The following is a 17756-nucleotide window of genomic DNA, read 5'->3' as shown; positions in this document are numbered from 1 at the left end:
CATCCTTCCTCCATCTCTGTCTCTCTGCTCTCTGCTCCACCAGTTTGTGCTATTGCATAGGCGCGCACGCACACGCACACATGCACATGCACGCGCACACTGTCACATAAACACAATAACATGTGCTCACACTAACCCACACGTACACACAACCACGTTCTAATGGCACTAATGAGAAGGCATGACTAATACATCTTCAGTCCCTTCTCCAGATAAGTGCTTATTATGGTCTGTCAAGGGGGTGAGTCAGTCTAAATCATGGTTACTAAGGTGATCAAATACTGCAGCACTTCTTGTAAGTGCCCACTGCCTAAAGTAAGCTCTTTAACCCCTTTAACAACAGACTTGTCACAAACACAAACACACACACACACACACACACACACACACACACACACACACACACACACCCACACGCATGCATTTTAACAGGGAACACCCTGGCCACCCTTAGGAATAAAGTAAAAATTAGTGAATGAAAAACAAGAAATAATTTTTTTAAACTTTTTTTTAGATTTAAAAATGTCATCAGTGACCATAATTTGATACAAAATGTGCTTTTTCATCAATTATTATTAGTATTATTATTCATTAATAATATTATCATTTTCATTATAAAATATCATATATAACAATTTTACATCATGATATTATGATTATAACATAATAATTTCATCTGTAATTGGGACACAGCTACAGAAAAGTTAATTTCACGACACGTCCCCCGCCTCCCCTTCCTCCGTCTACTGCGCATGCGCAAAATCTCCCCGCCGCTCTCAGCTGACTGGTCACATGACCAGAAGGTAAACGAAACCAATAATCGAAGGCGAGACAGGACAGCAAGCGGTTCTCTGTCGCGTGCGTCCTCGTTCGCTCGGTAAGTCGTGATAGCACACGCTGTACGCAAGCTCTTCACCGTCAGCTGAGAGGGAGTATATAATATATTAATATATATGTAAAACATGGATTTAATATGGCTCCCGAGACCCACTTTTAATTGCCGAAAACGTTAGCTGGTCGGAGGAACTGATAGCTAACTGTGCGCATGCGCGTTGTACTTCGGTGACTCATCTTGACCGCTTAAGTTGAAGTGTGGCTCTTTGGTAAAAAAAATAGTTTCTGTTTGCGTAAGTTACAGAAGAAGGACGGGAGGTGAGTCGAAGAGGTACAGATACATTGAACGTTTCAGGCTCTTCTCAGAAACACGCAGGTCTGCTCGTTCTCAAGGTTTGTGTGTGTGTGTGCAGGTTCGCTGAGCTGTGTGACAAGATGAGGCTGAGCGGTGTGTTAGTGTGCGTGTTCCTGCTTTGGGTCGAGGGGTCCTGGGGAGACACACCTGCCAACTGCACCTACGAAGAGCTGCTGGGCACATGGGTGTTTCAGGTGTCCGGTGGCGGACACGACAAGACCATCAACTGCTCCGCTCAAGGTAAATCACCACCCGCTGTGATTGATACATCGTTAATTCGATGACTGTTGATCTGACCTGCCTGTGTGTGTGTGTGTGTGTGTGTGTGTCTGTGTGTGTGTGTGTGTGTTCCTCATCAGCTCCAGGTGAGAGCTCCGTGACTGTGACCCTGGACAAACTGTCCGTTGCCACGGACGAGCTGGGCAACACCGGCTTCTTCACCATCATCTACAACCAGGGCTTCGAAGTGGTCGTCAATGACTACAAGTGGTTCGCCTTCTTCAAGGTAAACGATGACTGGACACCATCCATTCATCTGAGAACATTTTTTTTTATTCATTTGTCAAAAATCTCTCTCTTGTCTCTTACACTTCATAACTTATACATATAAAGTTCTACTCGGCACTAATCTCTTATTTAAAACAACATGTAACAGGAAGTTGCACTGTGTCCTGACATTAAAAGGTTTAGTTTCACTGCCCTCATTTCCTCCTCCCTCCCGATATGATCGTGTCTCTGAAACATGCATATCTGCAGCACAAATGTCTTGGTAAATATGCGCCACATTCAAGGCTAATCTTTCAAGTCACGTGCAACGTCTCCTTGCTCACATGACTCTGAGTTGAGGGAAGTGTCATTGCTCACCAGTCTTCCGACCCACGCTGTGGGTAGTTCAACTTCCCCATTCGCTGCACTTTATTCAGCTGAATGGAATAATGTGAGCGGAACGGGAAGATGTTATTGTGCAGGAATTTATATCAAACTTATAACTCTAATATTGTCTGAATAATTTCCGGCTTTTAACTTTTTGTTTGCATTGATATGTTTTATTATTCCTTAAAACGTAATCATTTGCTTGACTTGTTTATTGGCTCATCTAATCTGATTGGTCTCTCGACACTTTCAGTACTCTGAGAAGGGCTCTAAGGTGACCAGCTACTGTGACCAGACCCTGCCAGGGTGGGTGCACGATGTCCTGGGAAACAACTGGGCCTGTTTCATTGGGAAGAAAGTGGAACAAGTACCAGCCCGCACAGATTATAAGCCAGTTTTCAGCAGCAGGTGAGTCAAACAGATTCTAAACACGTTTTCAGCAGCAGATGAGTCAAATATCACTTGGGACATAACTAAAATGTTAAGTTGAGAAATGCAGGCTCAATAGACCCAAGCTTAAAAATGAGACATCATATGAAAATATGTTTGTACTAATCTTGCGATAGATATATAAATACGCCGGATATAGGACGCCATGCACTGACCACTTGTTGATCTGTGTAACACACCAGAAATCTCCTCAATATTGATGCTCCTTGTAATAAATACTTTTGCTTAAGATATCCACAGTCTCCGTCTTCCTGAGTCAGCGTCAACTCCCTCAATGTTCCATTTCAGTTTACGATATGTCTTTTTTAATCTGTTACTGGGGGCACACAAGTCCCCCCCAATTTTGTTTCGGGAATAATGATCACCTCACATGTGACATTCACCCTGCAGCCTGCTACATAATCTGTACAAAAACAACCTGGACTTCATTGATTCCATCAATTCGGTTCAGCGTTCGTGGAAAGCTGTGCCCTACCCAGAGCACGAGATGTTCACTGGACAGGAGCTGCACTACAGAGCAGGAGGGCCCGCCTCCCGTATCCCCATGTGAGCATTAACTTATATTCCCCCGTCTTCAGTTTCCTACAAAGCCTCTCATTTGTCATGGAGTCAAAAATAAAAAAAAGATGTACATAAGTGACTAATTTGTGCTTTAATAACTAGTGTGTTCAAAATTACATTTATTAATTGATTCCCATGAATCATGCTGGATAAGAAAATGCTTCTCAGTGTTGTTGTTGTTTGAATACTATTTGTATTACGTTTTAATGGAATGTGTGTGACAATTCCATTAAAACAGAATTGTCACACACAATTCCGTTTTAATGGAAGTCATTAGGTCTTTATTAGGTCAAGATGGCGGCAGCTCTGCCTGAGCGCTGGGATTGGAGAAACGTTGGTGGTGTTAACTTTGTCAGCCCCGTGCGAAACCAAGGTAACATTCAAATTGCTGTTCTACAGAAATCCTTAAACGGTATTTTACCTGTGATATGATATCACATGATATTAAAAATGCAAAGATGCAAACAAAATGGATGAGAAGAGACTTGCAGGATCAGAGGCACACAAAACCAAACCTTCACACTCTCACACAGCTGTCGGTAAGGGCAGAGATTGAACAGCAGCTCGCCAGCTACTTGGGTTGTCCCCCGGGGAAACCTGGCACGGCTTTCTGCTCTCCCCCTGTTTCTGCACAGCCTGGTGTGTGAGTGGAGAGATTATGTTTGAGTGTCTGAGAGGGCCTCTGCAGAGCCGAGAGAGAGAGAGAGAGACAAAGTGTTTCAACAGGCGCCCTTTCAGCCACTGTACTTTCTGTATTTTCCACATTTTTACACGTCAGGTGGAGTGTCAGCTCACCAACATTGGAAGGTTTGAGGATTCAGTGATCTTTCTGATGCTTTTTGGGGAAGATGCAGGTGTACCTGCCATTGTTGGAAATGAAAGCTTCACCATACTGTGAGACAGTGTTGTGGTGGTCAAACATGACAGCCTTCTGAGATCACATTAATTTATCCATAATCATCTCTGAAACTAAAATGTTGGGACGGCAGAATTGTCCCACTAGCACAAATCTTTCAGTTAAATTAATCATTGTTGCGCCATATTAATCTTAATTAGGTCTGGGACCCAAATACAAAACTCTTCTGTGTCACCTTGACTTGAATCATTATTACAATTAAACCTCACTGCCAATCCCCACAATATATTAGAAACACATCTTTATACAAGGCTGTCTAATACAACGGTATCACCAGCTACAGCCTGAGAGATTCGGTTTATGATCAATAGAAACAAAACACAAGATTGGCAAAGGTAGGATTTATGCCAGTGCTGTTATGTTGCACTGCAGGTTTTGGTTTTTTTACTTTAATGTAAACCTCTGTCCTGTTTTCAGCATCATGTGGTAGCTGCTACTCCTTCGCCTCCATGGGAATGTTAGAATCTCGCATCCGAATCCTCACCAACAACAGTGAGACTCCCGTCCTCAGCCCGCAACAAGTGGTCTCCTGCTCTGAATATTCTCAAGGTAAATTAACACTCAATGTAAAATCCAGCATGTCTCCTGCCCATATCACTTAATTTGAAGCATTTTAATGCCAAATGCTGCTGATATGAATTTAGCAGCAGTTAGAAAAAATTTAAGAGAGATGCACAGATGTATGTAGAAAACTCTGACCTGCCTTCCTCTCTAATCTGAACAAGTAGCTTGAGTGTTTTTTTTGAGTATATCATAACTTTAGAAAGTCAAGTGTTTCACATCTGACTCACCGTCTGTAGACTCTGGGTATAAGCCAACCAGTCGGCGTCTATTTCATGTGGCATTTCTTCCTCCGCTTCCGCTTTCAGTCTGTTACCATTTTCATAATTTGTCTCGCGACCTACACACTGAAAATGGCAAGTTTTGCATCATGAAATTTAAAAGATTGTGACAATGATTGTCTCCCGCAAATATTCCTCCTTAACAAGTCAAGCCCTCCCTATTTTCCAAGGACATCATTGCCCCATTCTGTGTTTAGCACCGCTTGGTTAAAGAAATACAAACATGTCAGACTTTTATTTTTCCTCCACAGAAGAATGATAATGGGCGCAGTCAGACCTTTCTCCGATGCTGAATTGTTAGACTCAAATGTTTAACTGCCCCGATTTAGAGCATTTTCACACTTATTATTTGAAGAGCCCTGAAGCCTGATTTAATCTTTCCATCTTGGTCCACATGAGAGATTTCACACCCTGTGAGAAAGTCAAGTCAAGACAACCTCCAAACATTATAAACCACATTTAACACATGTCTTCTCTCTTTAAGGTTGTGATGGTGGCTTCCCATACCTGATTGGGAAGTACGTGCAGGATTTCGGCATTGTGGATGAGTCATGCTTTCCGTATGTTGCGAAGGACACTCCGTGCGGCGTTCCTCAGAACTGCGGCCGCATTTACGCGGCAGAATACAACTACGTCGGTGGCTTCTATGGCGGCTGCAGTGAGATTGCCATGATGTTGGAACTGGTCAAGAACGGACCGATGGGAGTGGCCTTCGAGGTAAAACAGCCACACATATGTACGTGCGTGTACGTACTATATGTCAGTCAGTCTGTCCCAGTCTTGTGAATGTGAATTTCTTCAACTTTGGCACAAATGTTCACCGGACACAAAGATGAATTAATTAGAGCTGTGACCTTACGACATGTTTTTGCCCCTAAATCAAGAATTCATGAGCTAATTATGATGCAATTTAACAGAAATGTCTAATTGGAGAAAATGAAGTGAGGACATTTTATGTCCAAACAGTCGAAGGACAACTTCACTGTGACATCTTTATGTTCTGCAAAAACAACTTTCTGGCCACTGTTCAACAACATAACTCAGAAACAGAAGGGGAAACTGTGATCATGTTGTCTGGAACTTGAGTGGCTGGCAGGTAAAACAACCACGAGGCAGTAATTCTGGTGGTTTATGAAATATTTTCCCATACTTTTATCCTTTACAACTCGGTAGACTTTTTTTTTTGCTTCAAAATTTGAATTCAAAAATTATTTTAATGGTCTTATTTCTTTTTCAGGTCTACCCTGACTTCATGCACTACAAGGAGGGCATCTACCACCACACAGGCCTCACAGACCGCTTCAATCCCTTCGAGCTGACCAACCACGCTGTGCTGTTGGTGGGGTACGGCCGCTGCCATATGACCGGACAGAAGTTCTGGATTGTCAAGAACAGCTGGGGCACCGGCTGGGGCGAGGACGGCTACTTCCGAATCCGCCGGGGAAACGACGAGTGCGCCATTGAGAGCATCGCGGTCGCAGCCAAGCCTATCCCCAAACTGTAGACGCAGTAAACTCAGGATGGGAGGAATAGTACAACTTAGATTTACTCCCTCTGTTTTCAATGTGTGCTCGAGAGGTTGGGAAATTTGAAGCTAAACGCTGTAACCTTTCACAGTAGGTGACATCACACAGCACTGAGTAGGTACTGCAGTTATGGATTTCAGCTTTAATGCCAGTATTCAATATGACTAAAATATTTTACATTGCGAAATGTCCAACCAAAATGAAAAGTAGCAAGTTTCGTAAGCCAATTATTTTCAATATGAATTTTTCAACAAATTTTTTTTTGTTTTATTTCAGTTTTGTAAATGTTTGCAAATTATGGAGCCAAATGATTTTTTTGTGTGATTCTGCCTTGCCTGATGAACAGATGGAAAACTGAAATGCAGGTGTTGTTTTTTGTGAGCCCAGGCCTTACCTACAGAGCAGCTCTGCTATTTCAAAAAAGCTGTATCTTATGAGAGTGTAACGTATAATGAATGATGGGTCAAAGTTCAGTATTACTCTGCGAAAAGCTTCATCCAATCAGACGTGGCAAAACTAGTCAAATATAAGCCTACAGTAAGCACAAATAGGGACACCAACGCTTCTGTGTTAGGGTTGATTTTAAAGTATTGATGCATGCATGCTGCTTTCTTTCAAAAAAAAATTGTTTCATTTGGATGTCTGTGGAGATTGTCATTCATCCAGGTCTTCGTTGTCCACGAGGGGGTTGAATCAGGCACAACTGGACTTGGTTGTAGTTTCTTGAAGGCGTTTCTCTTCTCACCCGAGAGGCTTCTTCGGTTCTAACTAAGTTGTGGTGTGTCCCAGGTATTTAACCTCTGGAGTTTCGGCGGTGCCTGTTGATGCTCCAGACTGTTTTAACGTGAGTCCTCAGAGCCGTTGGAGTCACCTTTGTCCACGCAGGTGTTGTGTTTTCATTTCAGCAATCGCTAATCAAGCTGCCTATGAATTATGTAATCCAAGACACAAAATAGAAATCAATAGATTCAGTGGACATGGGGTACTGCAGGGAACCATGGTGGGTTGTAAATAAATGTTCATTGTAAAATTTAAAGGGAATTGGCAACTCAGGGGTTGGTGTACTCTTTTTGTCTTGTCAGGTGCAGGACCGTTGTTCTTTCTCAGGGAAGCATGGTGGAGAACAGTGATATCTTCAGTCCTTGCATCAAATTGATTGCTGTGTTTCTGAGGGTCTTGTGACGCTTTTAAAAGGGATTTCATAATTAGTGAAGGGATTCAAGTGGTTGTCTCGCCTTTTATTCTCCCATCCTACCAACATGTTCCACTGTAAGCATGTGTTTTACATTGTATTTTGAGATTTGCACTGATTCAATAAAAGCATTTTGGGCAATATTTGGTTTTGTCTGTTATAAAAATTTGACAATTTGCTATATCCTTGGATGATAGATTTTGTGTGATATAATCTTGCATCTATAGGGCAATCAGTTTTCTCAATGAGAAATACACACAAATAAAAACCAAAATGCACCTTGAGGATTAGACACATACTCACACACTTATTAATTATTTTCATATCTAATTTCAAAAGCATTAATTATGTACAGTTGGATGGTGCCTGTACATGAGTATTTCCATTTAATGCTACTGTAAACTGACCAATGGCTAATATTCAGGTTTATTTGTTTATCTTATAATATATATATATATTATTTATGTTTTATTTATTTTATTTTACATTATTTGAAATACCTCTTCCTCATTCAGCTACAACACTGAGATACTGCGTGGTGATAACTTCATACTGCTGGCAATACTTGACTTTAGTTTTTCCTTTTTCCTTTTCAATCTAGGTCTTGGGCAGCTCCCCTGCGCGCGTCACAAGGTCGACACGTCTGCGCACTGGTTCCCTCTGTGGGCCAGGCCGTACCTCACCTCACCTCCCCTCCTCATTGGCCACTCTCTAGTTCCCTCTGTGGGCCAGGCCGTACCTCACCTCACCTCCCCTCCTCATTGGCCACTCTCTAGTTCCCTCTGTGGGCCAGGCCGTACCTCACCTCCCCTCCTCATTGACCTCTCTCTAGTTCCCTGTGTGGGCCAGGCCGTACCTCACCTCCCCTCCCCTCCTCATTGGCCACTCTCTAGTTCCCTCTGTGGGCCAGGCCGTACCTCACCTCCCCTCCTCATTGACCTCTCTCTAGTTCCCTCTGTGGGCCAGGCCGTACCTTACCTCCCCTCCCCTCCTCATCGCCCTCTCTCTAGTTCCGTCTGTGGGCCAGGCCGTACCTCACCCGCCTCCCCTCCCCTCCCCTCCTCATCGCCCTCTCTCTAGTTCCGTCTGTGGGCCAGGCCGTACCTCACCCGCCTCCCCTCCCCTCCCCTCCTCATCGCCCTCTCTCTAGTTCCCTATGTGGGCCAGGCCGTACCTCACCTCCCCTCCTCATCGCCCTCTCTCTAGTTCCCTCTGTGGGCGAGTCCGTACCTCACCCCCCCTCCCCTCCTCATCGGCCTCTCTCTAGTTCCCTCTGTGGGCCAGGCCGTACCTCCCCTCCCCTCCCCTCCTCATCGCCCTCTCTCTAGTTCCCCCTCCCCTCCTCATCGGCCTCTCTCTAGTTCCCTCTGTGGGCCAGGCCGTACCTCCCCTCCCCTCCCCTCCTCATCGCCCTCTCTCTAGTTCCCCCTCCCCTCCTCATCACCCTCTGTCTAGTTCCCTCTGTGGGCCAGGCCGTACCTCACCTCCCCTCCTCATCGCCCTCTCTCTAGTTCCCTCTGTGGGCGAGTCCGTACCTCACCCCCCCTCCCCTCCCCTCCTCATCGCCCTCTCTCTAGTTCCCTCTGTGGGCCAGGCCGTACCTCCCCTCCCCTCCCCTCCTCATCGCCCTCTCTCTAGTTCCCCCTCCCCTCCTCATCACCCTCTGTCTAGTTCCCTCTGTGGGCCAGGCCGTACCTCACCTCCCCTCCTCATCGCCCTCTCTCTAGTTCCCTCTGTGGGCGAGTCCGTACCTCACCCCCCCTCCCCTCCCCTCCTCATCGCCCTCTCTCTAGTTCCCTCTGTGGGCCAGGCCGTACCTCACCTCACCTCACCCCCCTCCCCTCCCCTCCCCATCGCCCTCTCTCTAGTTCCCTCTGCGCGCGGTCCTGGGTTTCCTCCCTCTGTCGCGCCCCGGTCCTCTCTCCACTGCGGTGGATTCATGCTCAGCTCTCGCCCTCCTCCTCGGTCGCCATGCAGAACAACCACCACAAGGAGCATCTCTACAAGATCCTTGTGATCGGGGACCTCGGGGTCGGCAAGACCAGCATCATCAAGCGGTACGTCCACCACAACTTCAGCCCCAACTACCGAGCCACCATCGGGGTGGACTTCGCCCTCAAAGTGCTCAACTGGGACCAGGAGACGGTGCGCCTGCAGCTGTGGGACATCGCAGGTACGGTTCAACTTTTTACGCACGGCTCACGCGTAAAAGCCGATACAAGAGTGCAAGCGAACGTGGGACACAAAGGAATATATGAAATCTGAAATAGTCAGCGCAAAGATGGTTTGCGTGACTTACTTTTGCTCGGACTCAGACTTTACCCATTGTAGTTTGATAGAAGATTTACAAGAAAAAATGTCGAATGAATTGTTTGGGATCTTTTTCAAAATAGGATATGGCACAGTGGCCAAAAATAATGGATCCGTGTTTTGGTTACTGTAGAAAATTGACATATTTTACAGACGAAGCTTAATAAATATAGCCCTAGCCCACTTGTAGAAAATTATATAAAGGCACAATGTTGAAAATCGCCCGTGAGTGAAATTAACTTAAGGCTACTATTCTTTAATGTTTGTGGCGAGATAAAAGTCGAAATTATATTTAGATTTGTGTCATAAGTGATACGTTTTTAGGTTGCCCAATGATAAATGAAAATATTTCATAATAGGTCCACTGCTCAAATTAAAGCCATATCCCTTTTTTCTGTCAGAAATGGGCAAACATTATTTCAACTGAGAGTGTGTGAGGCAAAAATTGTCTTTGGCTTACTGACTTTCAAAGTGTTGTGGACAGAGAGTTTGAGGTAAGAAATAATAAAAAGACAGTGATCCAGAAAATAAGCCATTTCACCATTTTGTCCCAATTATCATCTACTAATTCCATACAAGAGATTAAATATATAAAGTTAATATTCGTCATGCACCAGCTGACCTGGTGGCATCACTCACATTTATTTACACTACCAAGGGAAACACACACACACAAACACTAAAGATTAATCAGGAAATCAGAGACACAGTCACATACTGTATGGTTATGAATTGTATATTTTGTTGGTATTAAATAACCCCATACACAAACCATAACTTTCATAAACAAAACGTATCAACGCTGCCTTAAATTGGAAGGACTGTGGCGGCATAGTGACGGAATTTACTGTAGCTATAAAATCTAATTAATGTATTAATAAACCATTACGTTAAAGTAATAATATAGAGGTATGAGATAAGCCTTACTTTTACCACATGACCTCATAAAAGATCATCATGTAACTGTATGGTGTAAGAGAATGCAGCCATGGCAAAGGTCAGCCAAGTCTTTATTGTTTTTAGTGTAAACCACAGTATAAACCACTGTAAAAAACATAAATGACACATCTGAATTGGAGTCAAATTGGATCACATGGATGTCTCTTTGCATAAATCAATACCATAAAGTAATTCATCCACACATCTAATCATTTATTATTAAAACATACAGTATACACTATCAGCAATTCAGCCTTGCCCCTAGTTGCCACCCATTTTTTCTCATCAATCCTCAAATTTGGGTGAACTGCGTGGCCTCCTCCATCTGTGTGATACTCTGTGCTTGTTCAGAAATGACAAGAAGACAGAAATGTACGAGGATGAGAAACTGCCGTCGTCTCTTTTCCTGTCAGTGGAATTCTTTGAATGCCTTTCGGCGCAGCACAGAAAGCATCAGAAATTATACCGACTTTTCACTGCGGTTCCGTCTCACATGAGTGTCGGCTGAGGGTTTAGAGGAATTCTCTGACCTGCTGCTCTCTCCCCTCCTGTGCTCCCTCTCCAGTGAGCACAAGCAGTCATGTGTCTCAAACTCATGTGAGAGAGATTTGAGTCCCAAGCTCTTGTATACAGAAAGCCTCTATTGTGATCTGCGGATGAGTGTCTCCTTCAAAGTAAACTGCTGTAGGTCTCGTACAGTACGTGCTCCGTACATACACGGGCCCCGAAGTTATAGAAGCCCTGAGGTGGGAAAACCTTAACTGTAGTTCTGTATAATCTAGGACGAAATGTGTCCATTACAGTATGGGCTCTTAATTTAGGTCCGATTTTAGAAAGGGCACGTGAAGATTATGTCAAATAAACAAATATAAAAATGTTACATTCGCGTCTGACATCCACATCCAGAGTTTGACTTTACTTTACCCAGCGCTGCCGTACGTTTTGTTTGGGGATTTGAGGATGAACTGAAGTTTTCTCATGCCACAGATGTAATAAATCACTTGCCGCCTCTGTGCATTTCCCAAGACAAATAACAAGTTTCTATTTTTGTGTGCCATTTTTCTGTGGCCTGTAGCGACACGGTGACAGCGCTAGCTGCACATGCCTACACAGGATGATATGAGTCAGGCGGTTCTGGGGTTTTACTGCTATTAAATACTGTCCAGCCTTTTGAAATCCCTTTTTTTTTTTATCACACGTTGAGCTGTGAAGGTCTGTGGCTTTGGACCGTCTGATTTTTTTAGACAGGATGAACTCCGGATGTTTTTGGCATTGACTGTACTTTATCTCAGCTGAATTGTTGCCCTATTGATGAATCTGTTCAGCTTCTTACTGTGCGCCATGGGCTCTTACATAACCACACAGTCCTCTGCCAAAGTGAAACAGTTTTCTCACTGGTTTGAAGCGGGCGGCGTCACACATTTCACTGCACCAATCCACAGCATCTGATAACAGTTGTGGGGTTTTCCACACAGTGTGATGAAGCAGATTAGCTGCATTTTTCATATTGATTAACAACACTTAAGGGAGTCTTTTTCTGAACTTTAACTCAAATCCCTGCTCACATAGAGAAATATCTTAAACATGGGCCTTCATAAACATCCTCTATAATGTATATAAAGCTTACATAGAAAGCTGGAATTTTTTTCACTTGGTATAGATAACACTATACTGCAATATGTTATTATATAAAAGAGATTTGTGACCCTCCGATACTGTATGTCCTTGAACAAGACACACACCCGCCCAGGTGCTCTGCAGCTGACCCTGTGATCCCGTACACATGTTGCAGGTGAAAAGAACATGTTCCTATGGGCCTCAGCACAGTTACATGTAAGATTAATATTGCCTTTGGAAGGACCACCTTAGGTTTTAGGTCGGTCCACAGTGGGAACATATCACACCCCCAAGATGATTTTATTCTGCAACTATGCAGCTGGTGCTGATGGTGAAGGTACGGATGGGAAAATCAGCGAGGATACAGCATTCCAACAGGGCTTATCGAATTAACTTTACCCTCAGGAGTTTTTACTGAGAAGTTCACAGGCAGGCACGCACGCAGGCACGCACGCATGCACGCACGCACGCACGCACGCACGCACGCACGCACACCCACACACACACACACACACACACACACACACACACACACTCCTCATCCCGTCCTGCCCCTATCTCCTTGTCCTTCTGCATCTTATCTCTTGCTGCAGCTCTTTGAACGAGCTGCAGCAAGAGCTCGTTCAGGGAGGAGGTGAGGTATGTAGAGAATGTGTGCATGATTGCACATATGATTCAGGAGAGTAATAAAATCCGATACATTTAATGACTTAGTTAAGAGTCTGTGTCTGTTTGCTTTACAGTGACACTGCATCTCTCCGATCTTTCTGTGTGGCAAACTGTCAATGTATCTATGTGCCTCAATGAAGACATCACAAGTTTGTGAACCTACACAATGAATGATTTTTGTGTGTGCATGTGTATTTGTGTGTGTGTGTGTGTGTGTGTGTGTGTGTTTTCCAGGTCAGGAGAGGTTTGGCAACATGACTCGTGTGTACTACCGCGAGGCCATGGGCGCCTTCATTGTGTTCGACGTCACAAGGCCCGCCTCCTTTGAGGCCGTCGCCAAGTGGAAGGAAGACTTGGATTCCAAACTGACACTTGCCAATGGGAAAAACGTAGCCACTGTGCTTCTGGCTAACAAATGTGACCAGGGTCGGGACGTGCTCACCAATAACGGAATAAAGATGGAGCAGTTCTGCCAGGATAACGGCTTCGTGGCATGGTACGAGACATCTGCGAAGGTGAGCACGACGGAACACTCACATCAGGTGCTGTATCATCCAGACGGGATATCTAGGCATTTTGAGGGGGCGTGTTTTCAAATAACTGGCACAGATTTTCAAGCAGTAGTTAAACATTTTTCTTTTGGAAGTGTGCTTATTTATTTTTTCTTGTCAAGAGTGACGTTAGAAGATTTTCCGCTTTCATGTCCATCCATTGTATGTATAGTTGGAGCCAAGAGTTTGTGAATTGAAAAATGAATTGAACAGAGAAACAAGAAACTTAATTTTGGCAGGCAACCCCCCAAAAAAAGGATCTAAAACAGAAATGAAAATTTTACTGCAATTTTATTTATTTTACGGTTTATTTGATAGGGAATTTCTAATGCCTGCCACTTTTTTTCTGATTATCTTCATTTCGGTCTGTTTCAAATCCAACCACTTTTGCAGTCTGGATTGGAAAAGTATTAAAACATTTTCCAAATGTGAAACACAAAGACTTAAATATAAAAAATAACATTACCATTTTATGTGTTTTGTTTATTTTAATCACCTAAAGTGAAAGTACAGTATAATTCAGGACTCACTGACACAGACACACAGAAATGTAGCGAGTGACTTGTGGCTGTGAAATGAGCTGAGGATTCACCCACCTACACACTAACACACTGACACACCAGCACAAGCCCTGATTATAGCAACTAATGTTGAGTAGGAATCTCACAGTTGGATGAGAGGACTAAGACGTGCACAGAGACACACACACACACACACACAAGCACATGCATACAAACCTTTCATGCATCTATACAAACTGAAGCACTCTGAATTATGGAACAGGGGATTAGCACAGCGGTGATCAATAATAATTTGCCACAGAACAGAAAAGGGCGGAGCTCTGCGATAAACGGCGGATTTAAATTGTTGAAGCCGAGGCAGACAACTGGTAACTGAAGAATTGAGAGGCTGCGATGAAAAGCAACACTCTCCATCAAGGGCTTTTTGAAAAATCATTGCTGGTCACACAATTGGAAAAAAAATACCTAAATGTTTTGTTTTTAAAATTTGCTGCCATTTTGCAACCAGCTTCATCCTTATTCTGTGTGGTATATCACTACCAAATGAATCCTTTCAAACCTTTATCTTAAACAACTCTGGATAGGCTCTGTAGGCAAAGGGGAAAGAAAGAGAAGCTGGTACAGCGTCGAGAAAGAGCTTTGTCTTGTTGTTGTTGTTGTTTTCTATTTTGGTTTAGCACAATCTTTTTTTCCAGATCTAGCAGGAAGGATGATGAATCAAGACATGGCGCACACAGATGCTTGTGCATGTGTGAGAAGTTCAGACGGCACCATGTCACATCCTGCTGAGCACTGTTGGATCTCTACTGCTCCTGCAGTGCACTACATTAGAAAACTCTCTCTCTGTCTGTGTGTGTGTGTGTGTGTGTGTGTGTGTGTGTGTGTGTGTGTGTGTGTGTGTGTGTGTGTGTGTGTTAGAGAGAGAGAGAGAGAGATCCTATGCCATCAACAATCATCGCTCGTTCTCTCCTCGTGTGAACCTAATTTTAACACCCAGGGTCATTTCAATCAGGAGAGACTAATTGAGAAATGAATGGGAATTATTACCTTTGACAAAATTTTTATTGTAGGAAGTAGGGCACCATGGAAACAGTCCTATACATTAGGTCTGTCAGATACAATGGTGTTGAAATGACAGCTGAATAAAAGGAGAGAGAGAGAGACCATTTTAAAATGTTGACAGCTCGTAAGAGATTGGCTCAAGGCGAACGTGTTGGGTTGTGATTGGGTGAGAATGAGCCGGTGGAGCCTATAGGGATAGCGAGAACTGTGCTCACGAATTAGGAGGCATGTGGGCATTCGTTAAGTAGATGTAGCCTCTCTCCTTTACTCAGCCTTCAGCTCTGGTCCAAGTCGCACAAAGTCCCTCAAATATATGCCTAATATATGTCTAATCTCTGGCTGCTGTTTGCACCCAAACACCCAAAATGGACTTTTGTTATTCATGTTTTATTGGCTAGAAAAGTTTCAGATAAGAAACACTTTTCCCAGGGTCATCAGCTCAATTATATCAGCTGTAATCATTCTTTTAAAATGGCCAATCAGCGTTAGACACATTCCACACAAACTCGACGTTACTTGTTCCCAGACTTCTGTTGCATGTCTTACTCCTCCCGATACCCTGCTCACTGTCTATATCCAATTAAAGCAACATTCCCTCAGAATAACTTTGGATAATGGCATAATGAAAACAACCTCACAGAAAAATTATATTCACAGGAACGTTAAGTGCAGTGGTGCAGAAACATTATGCACAGTTGTACCTAATTTGCTCTTTGAAGAGAACAGAGAGGAATGAGCGGCACTTCAGCCTTTTATTTCTGTCTTACTTAGACAAACATAATTCTGTTTTCAGGAGTGTTAGTCCGAAACATTACCTGTAGTTTCCTGACACACATATCAAATCCAACTACTCAGCTTTCACAGAGAATTTGCTTGCCATTAATTTGCTTCGGGTTTATTGATAAGATGTGAAGTTAAATCATTTGAAAGAATCAAATGTTGAGAATCGAATACATTTGGGGTTTGAATGTGAATATGCATGTTGGACGTGACTGTCTACGTGGATTGAGCTCTAATAGTATTTTTGTTTGACAGTTTTATTTGCCTCGAGAAATCAACAGGTCCTTTTTTTCTGTATGCAAGAGGCACTACAATTCAACATTCATACTGTACATAGATGTACTGTAGATGCACTGAAACTTAATAATCTTTTGTTGTTGTTTTGTATTTGCTCATGCTCCAATATCCATTGTTAAAATGGGACTTGTTCCAACCTCTCTCTTTTGATCACCGCACTTTTTCGTTGTTGTTGGTATCTTGTGAATTTAGAGGAGGTTCTCAATTTGTCACTGTCTCAGCAGCAGAGACCACCGACAGCCACTGTGAAGGAATTTATGCAAAACTCCATTTTCCGTTTGTGTTCACATCATTGCTGCTGACTGCTGCTTCATCCTTCCACTCAGTCTAGTAATGATCCATTTCATTCACTCTCCTGCTCCTTCAGGTTTTTAGTGCTGCACACTTTTTGTACCTTTCGCAAAAATGTTTGCATTAATCAATTCATTCTCTCTTGATGCCTCCCCTTCTTTTTTCCACTGCACCTTTTTCTTACTCTGACCTTTCTTTCTATTTGTTCTTTTTCCTTTTCAGGAAAACATCAACATCGACGAGGCGGCCAACTGCCTGGTGAAACACATCATTGCCAGTGAGAAAGACATGCTCCAATCAGAAGTCCCCGACACCGTCACCCCCCAATTAGAGAAGGACAAAGGCGGGACATGCTCGTCCTGCTTCAGATCCCAGTAACAGCTCCAGACGGTTGGATGTCCTTTTGTATCTCATTACACACAAAGTTGAGTTTGTCTGTGAGCAGGAGACAGAGGAAGAGCTACTTTGGCTGAGGAAGAGGGTATGGCTGCCAACTGTCTTCCTCTCCGGTAGCTCGGAGGATGACAGTGTGCTTTTCTGTGTGTGTGTGTGTGTGTGTGAGAGAGGGAGAGGCGGTGGGGGGGGGGGGGGGGGGGGGGGGGGCACAGAGAGGCAGCTGGCTCAAGAAATGGATGGACTGAATCGGAGAGAAAGACAGAAAGGGAGATGAATCCCGCTGTGTGCACTTGTAAAAAAAGAAAAAAGACAAGGTCACGCTCTGGGCGAATTCAAACCTTGACACTGCCACTTTGGTTACCACGGAGACACATGTAATCGAACAAATGCAGCGAGAGATTGCGGAAAATCCCAGTATATCTGTACTAAAGGTCCACGGACGTAGTCTCCATTTATTACACCATGGTAGTTGTCTCCTTTATCTCCCTCCTTTTCTTTCAGTCTCTTGCCCACTCTGTTTTTGCTGTCTGAGTTTATTGGTTTCTCCCCCCCCTTACAAAATGTTTACTTTTACATGTCGCTCTGACCTAATAAGCAGACGAAAAACACAAATGTATGTTCTTTCCTCCAAATCATCTACCGCACTTCCACCTCTGTCCTGATAACTCTATGGTTATGTTATGTTGTTTCTTGAGAGCTGGCTTCACTTTGTTTTGGTTTTTTACACAACACTGCCATTTTGATGGCGCTGTCCTGTGGGGCCAGTCCTTTTGT

The 17756-nt window shown here is 43.7% G+C and overlaps 2 protein-coding genes across 2 annotated transcripts; both read left to right on the top strand.

The window, feature by feature from the left end:
• The first annotated feature begins 1004 nt into the window (after window positions 1–1004).
• On the top strand, window positions 1005–7692 carry ctsc (cathepsin C). The gene is given in 9 exon segments (XM_047335716.1): window positions 1005–1165; window positions 1248–1429; window positions 1549–1694; window positions 2316–2470; window positions 2903–3089; window positions 3344–3446; window positions 4407–4538; window positions 5316–5548; window positions 6069–7692. Coding segments are annotated over 8 exon segments (1383 nt in total). The 5' UTR covers window positions 1005–1165; window positions 1248–1269; the 3' UTR covers window positions 6336–7692.
• A 1675-nt stretch (window positions 7693–9367) lies between these two features.
• rab38a (RAB38a, member RAS oncogene family) lies at window positions 9368–17150 on the top strand. Its single transcript, XM_035623898.2, has 3 exons — window positions 9368–9722; window positions 13319–13599; window positions 16809–17150. Exons 1-3 carry the CDS (start codon window positions 9521–9523, stop codon window positions 16962–16964), a joined length of 639 nt encoding a protein of 212 aa, XP_035479791.2. The 5' UTR covers window positions 9368–9520; the 3' UTR covers window positions 16965–17150.
• Window positions 17151–17756: the final 606 nt, after the last annotated feature.

This window comes from Scophthalmus maximus, chromosome 11 (genome assembly GCF_022379125.1).
Source record: "Scophthalmus maximus strain ysfricsl-2021 chromosome 11, ASM2237912v1, whole genome shotgun sequence".
NCBI classification, from domain to species: domain Eukaryota; kingdom Metazoa; phylum Chordata; class Actinopteri; order Pleuronectiformes; family Scophthalmidae; genus Scophthalmus; species Scophthalmus maximus.
The sequence above is the reverse complement of the archived record's forward strand: the minus strand, read 5'-3'. Positions and strand labels throughout refer to the sequence as shown.

Coding starts and splice junctions, on each gene's coding strand:
- rab38a (XM_035623898.2), top strand. CDS start 9,521: ATGCAGAACAACCACCACAAGGAGCATCTCTACAAGATCCTTGTGATC. Junction 9,723..13,318: donor GCAGCTGTGGGACATCGCAG/GTACGGTTCAAC, acceptor TGTGTTTTCCAG/GTCAGGAGAGGTTTGGCAAC. Junction 13,600..16,808: donor GGTACGAGACATCTGCGAAG/GTGAGCACGACG, acceptor TTTCCTTTTCAG/GAAAACATCAACATCGACGA.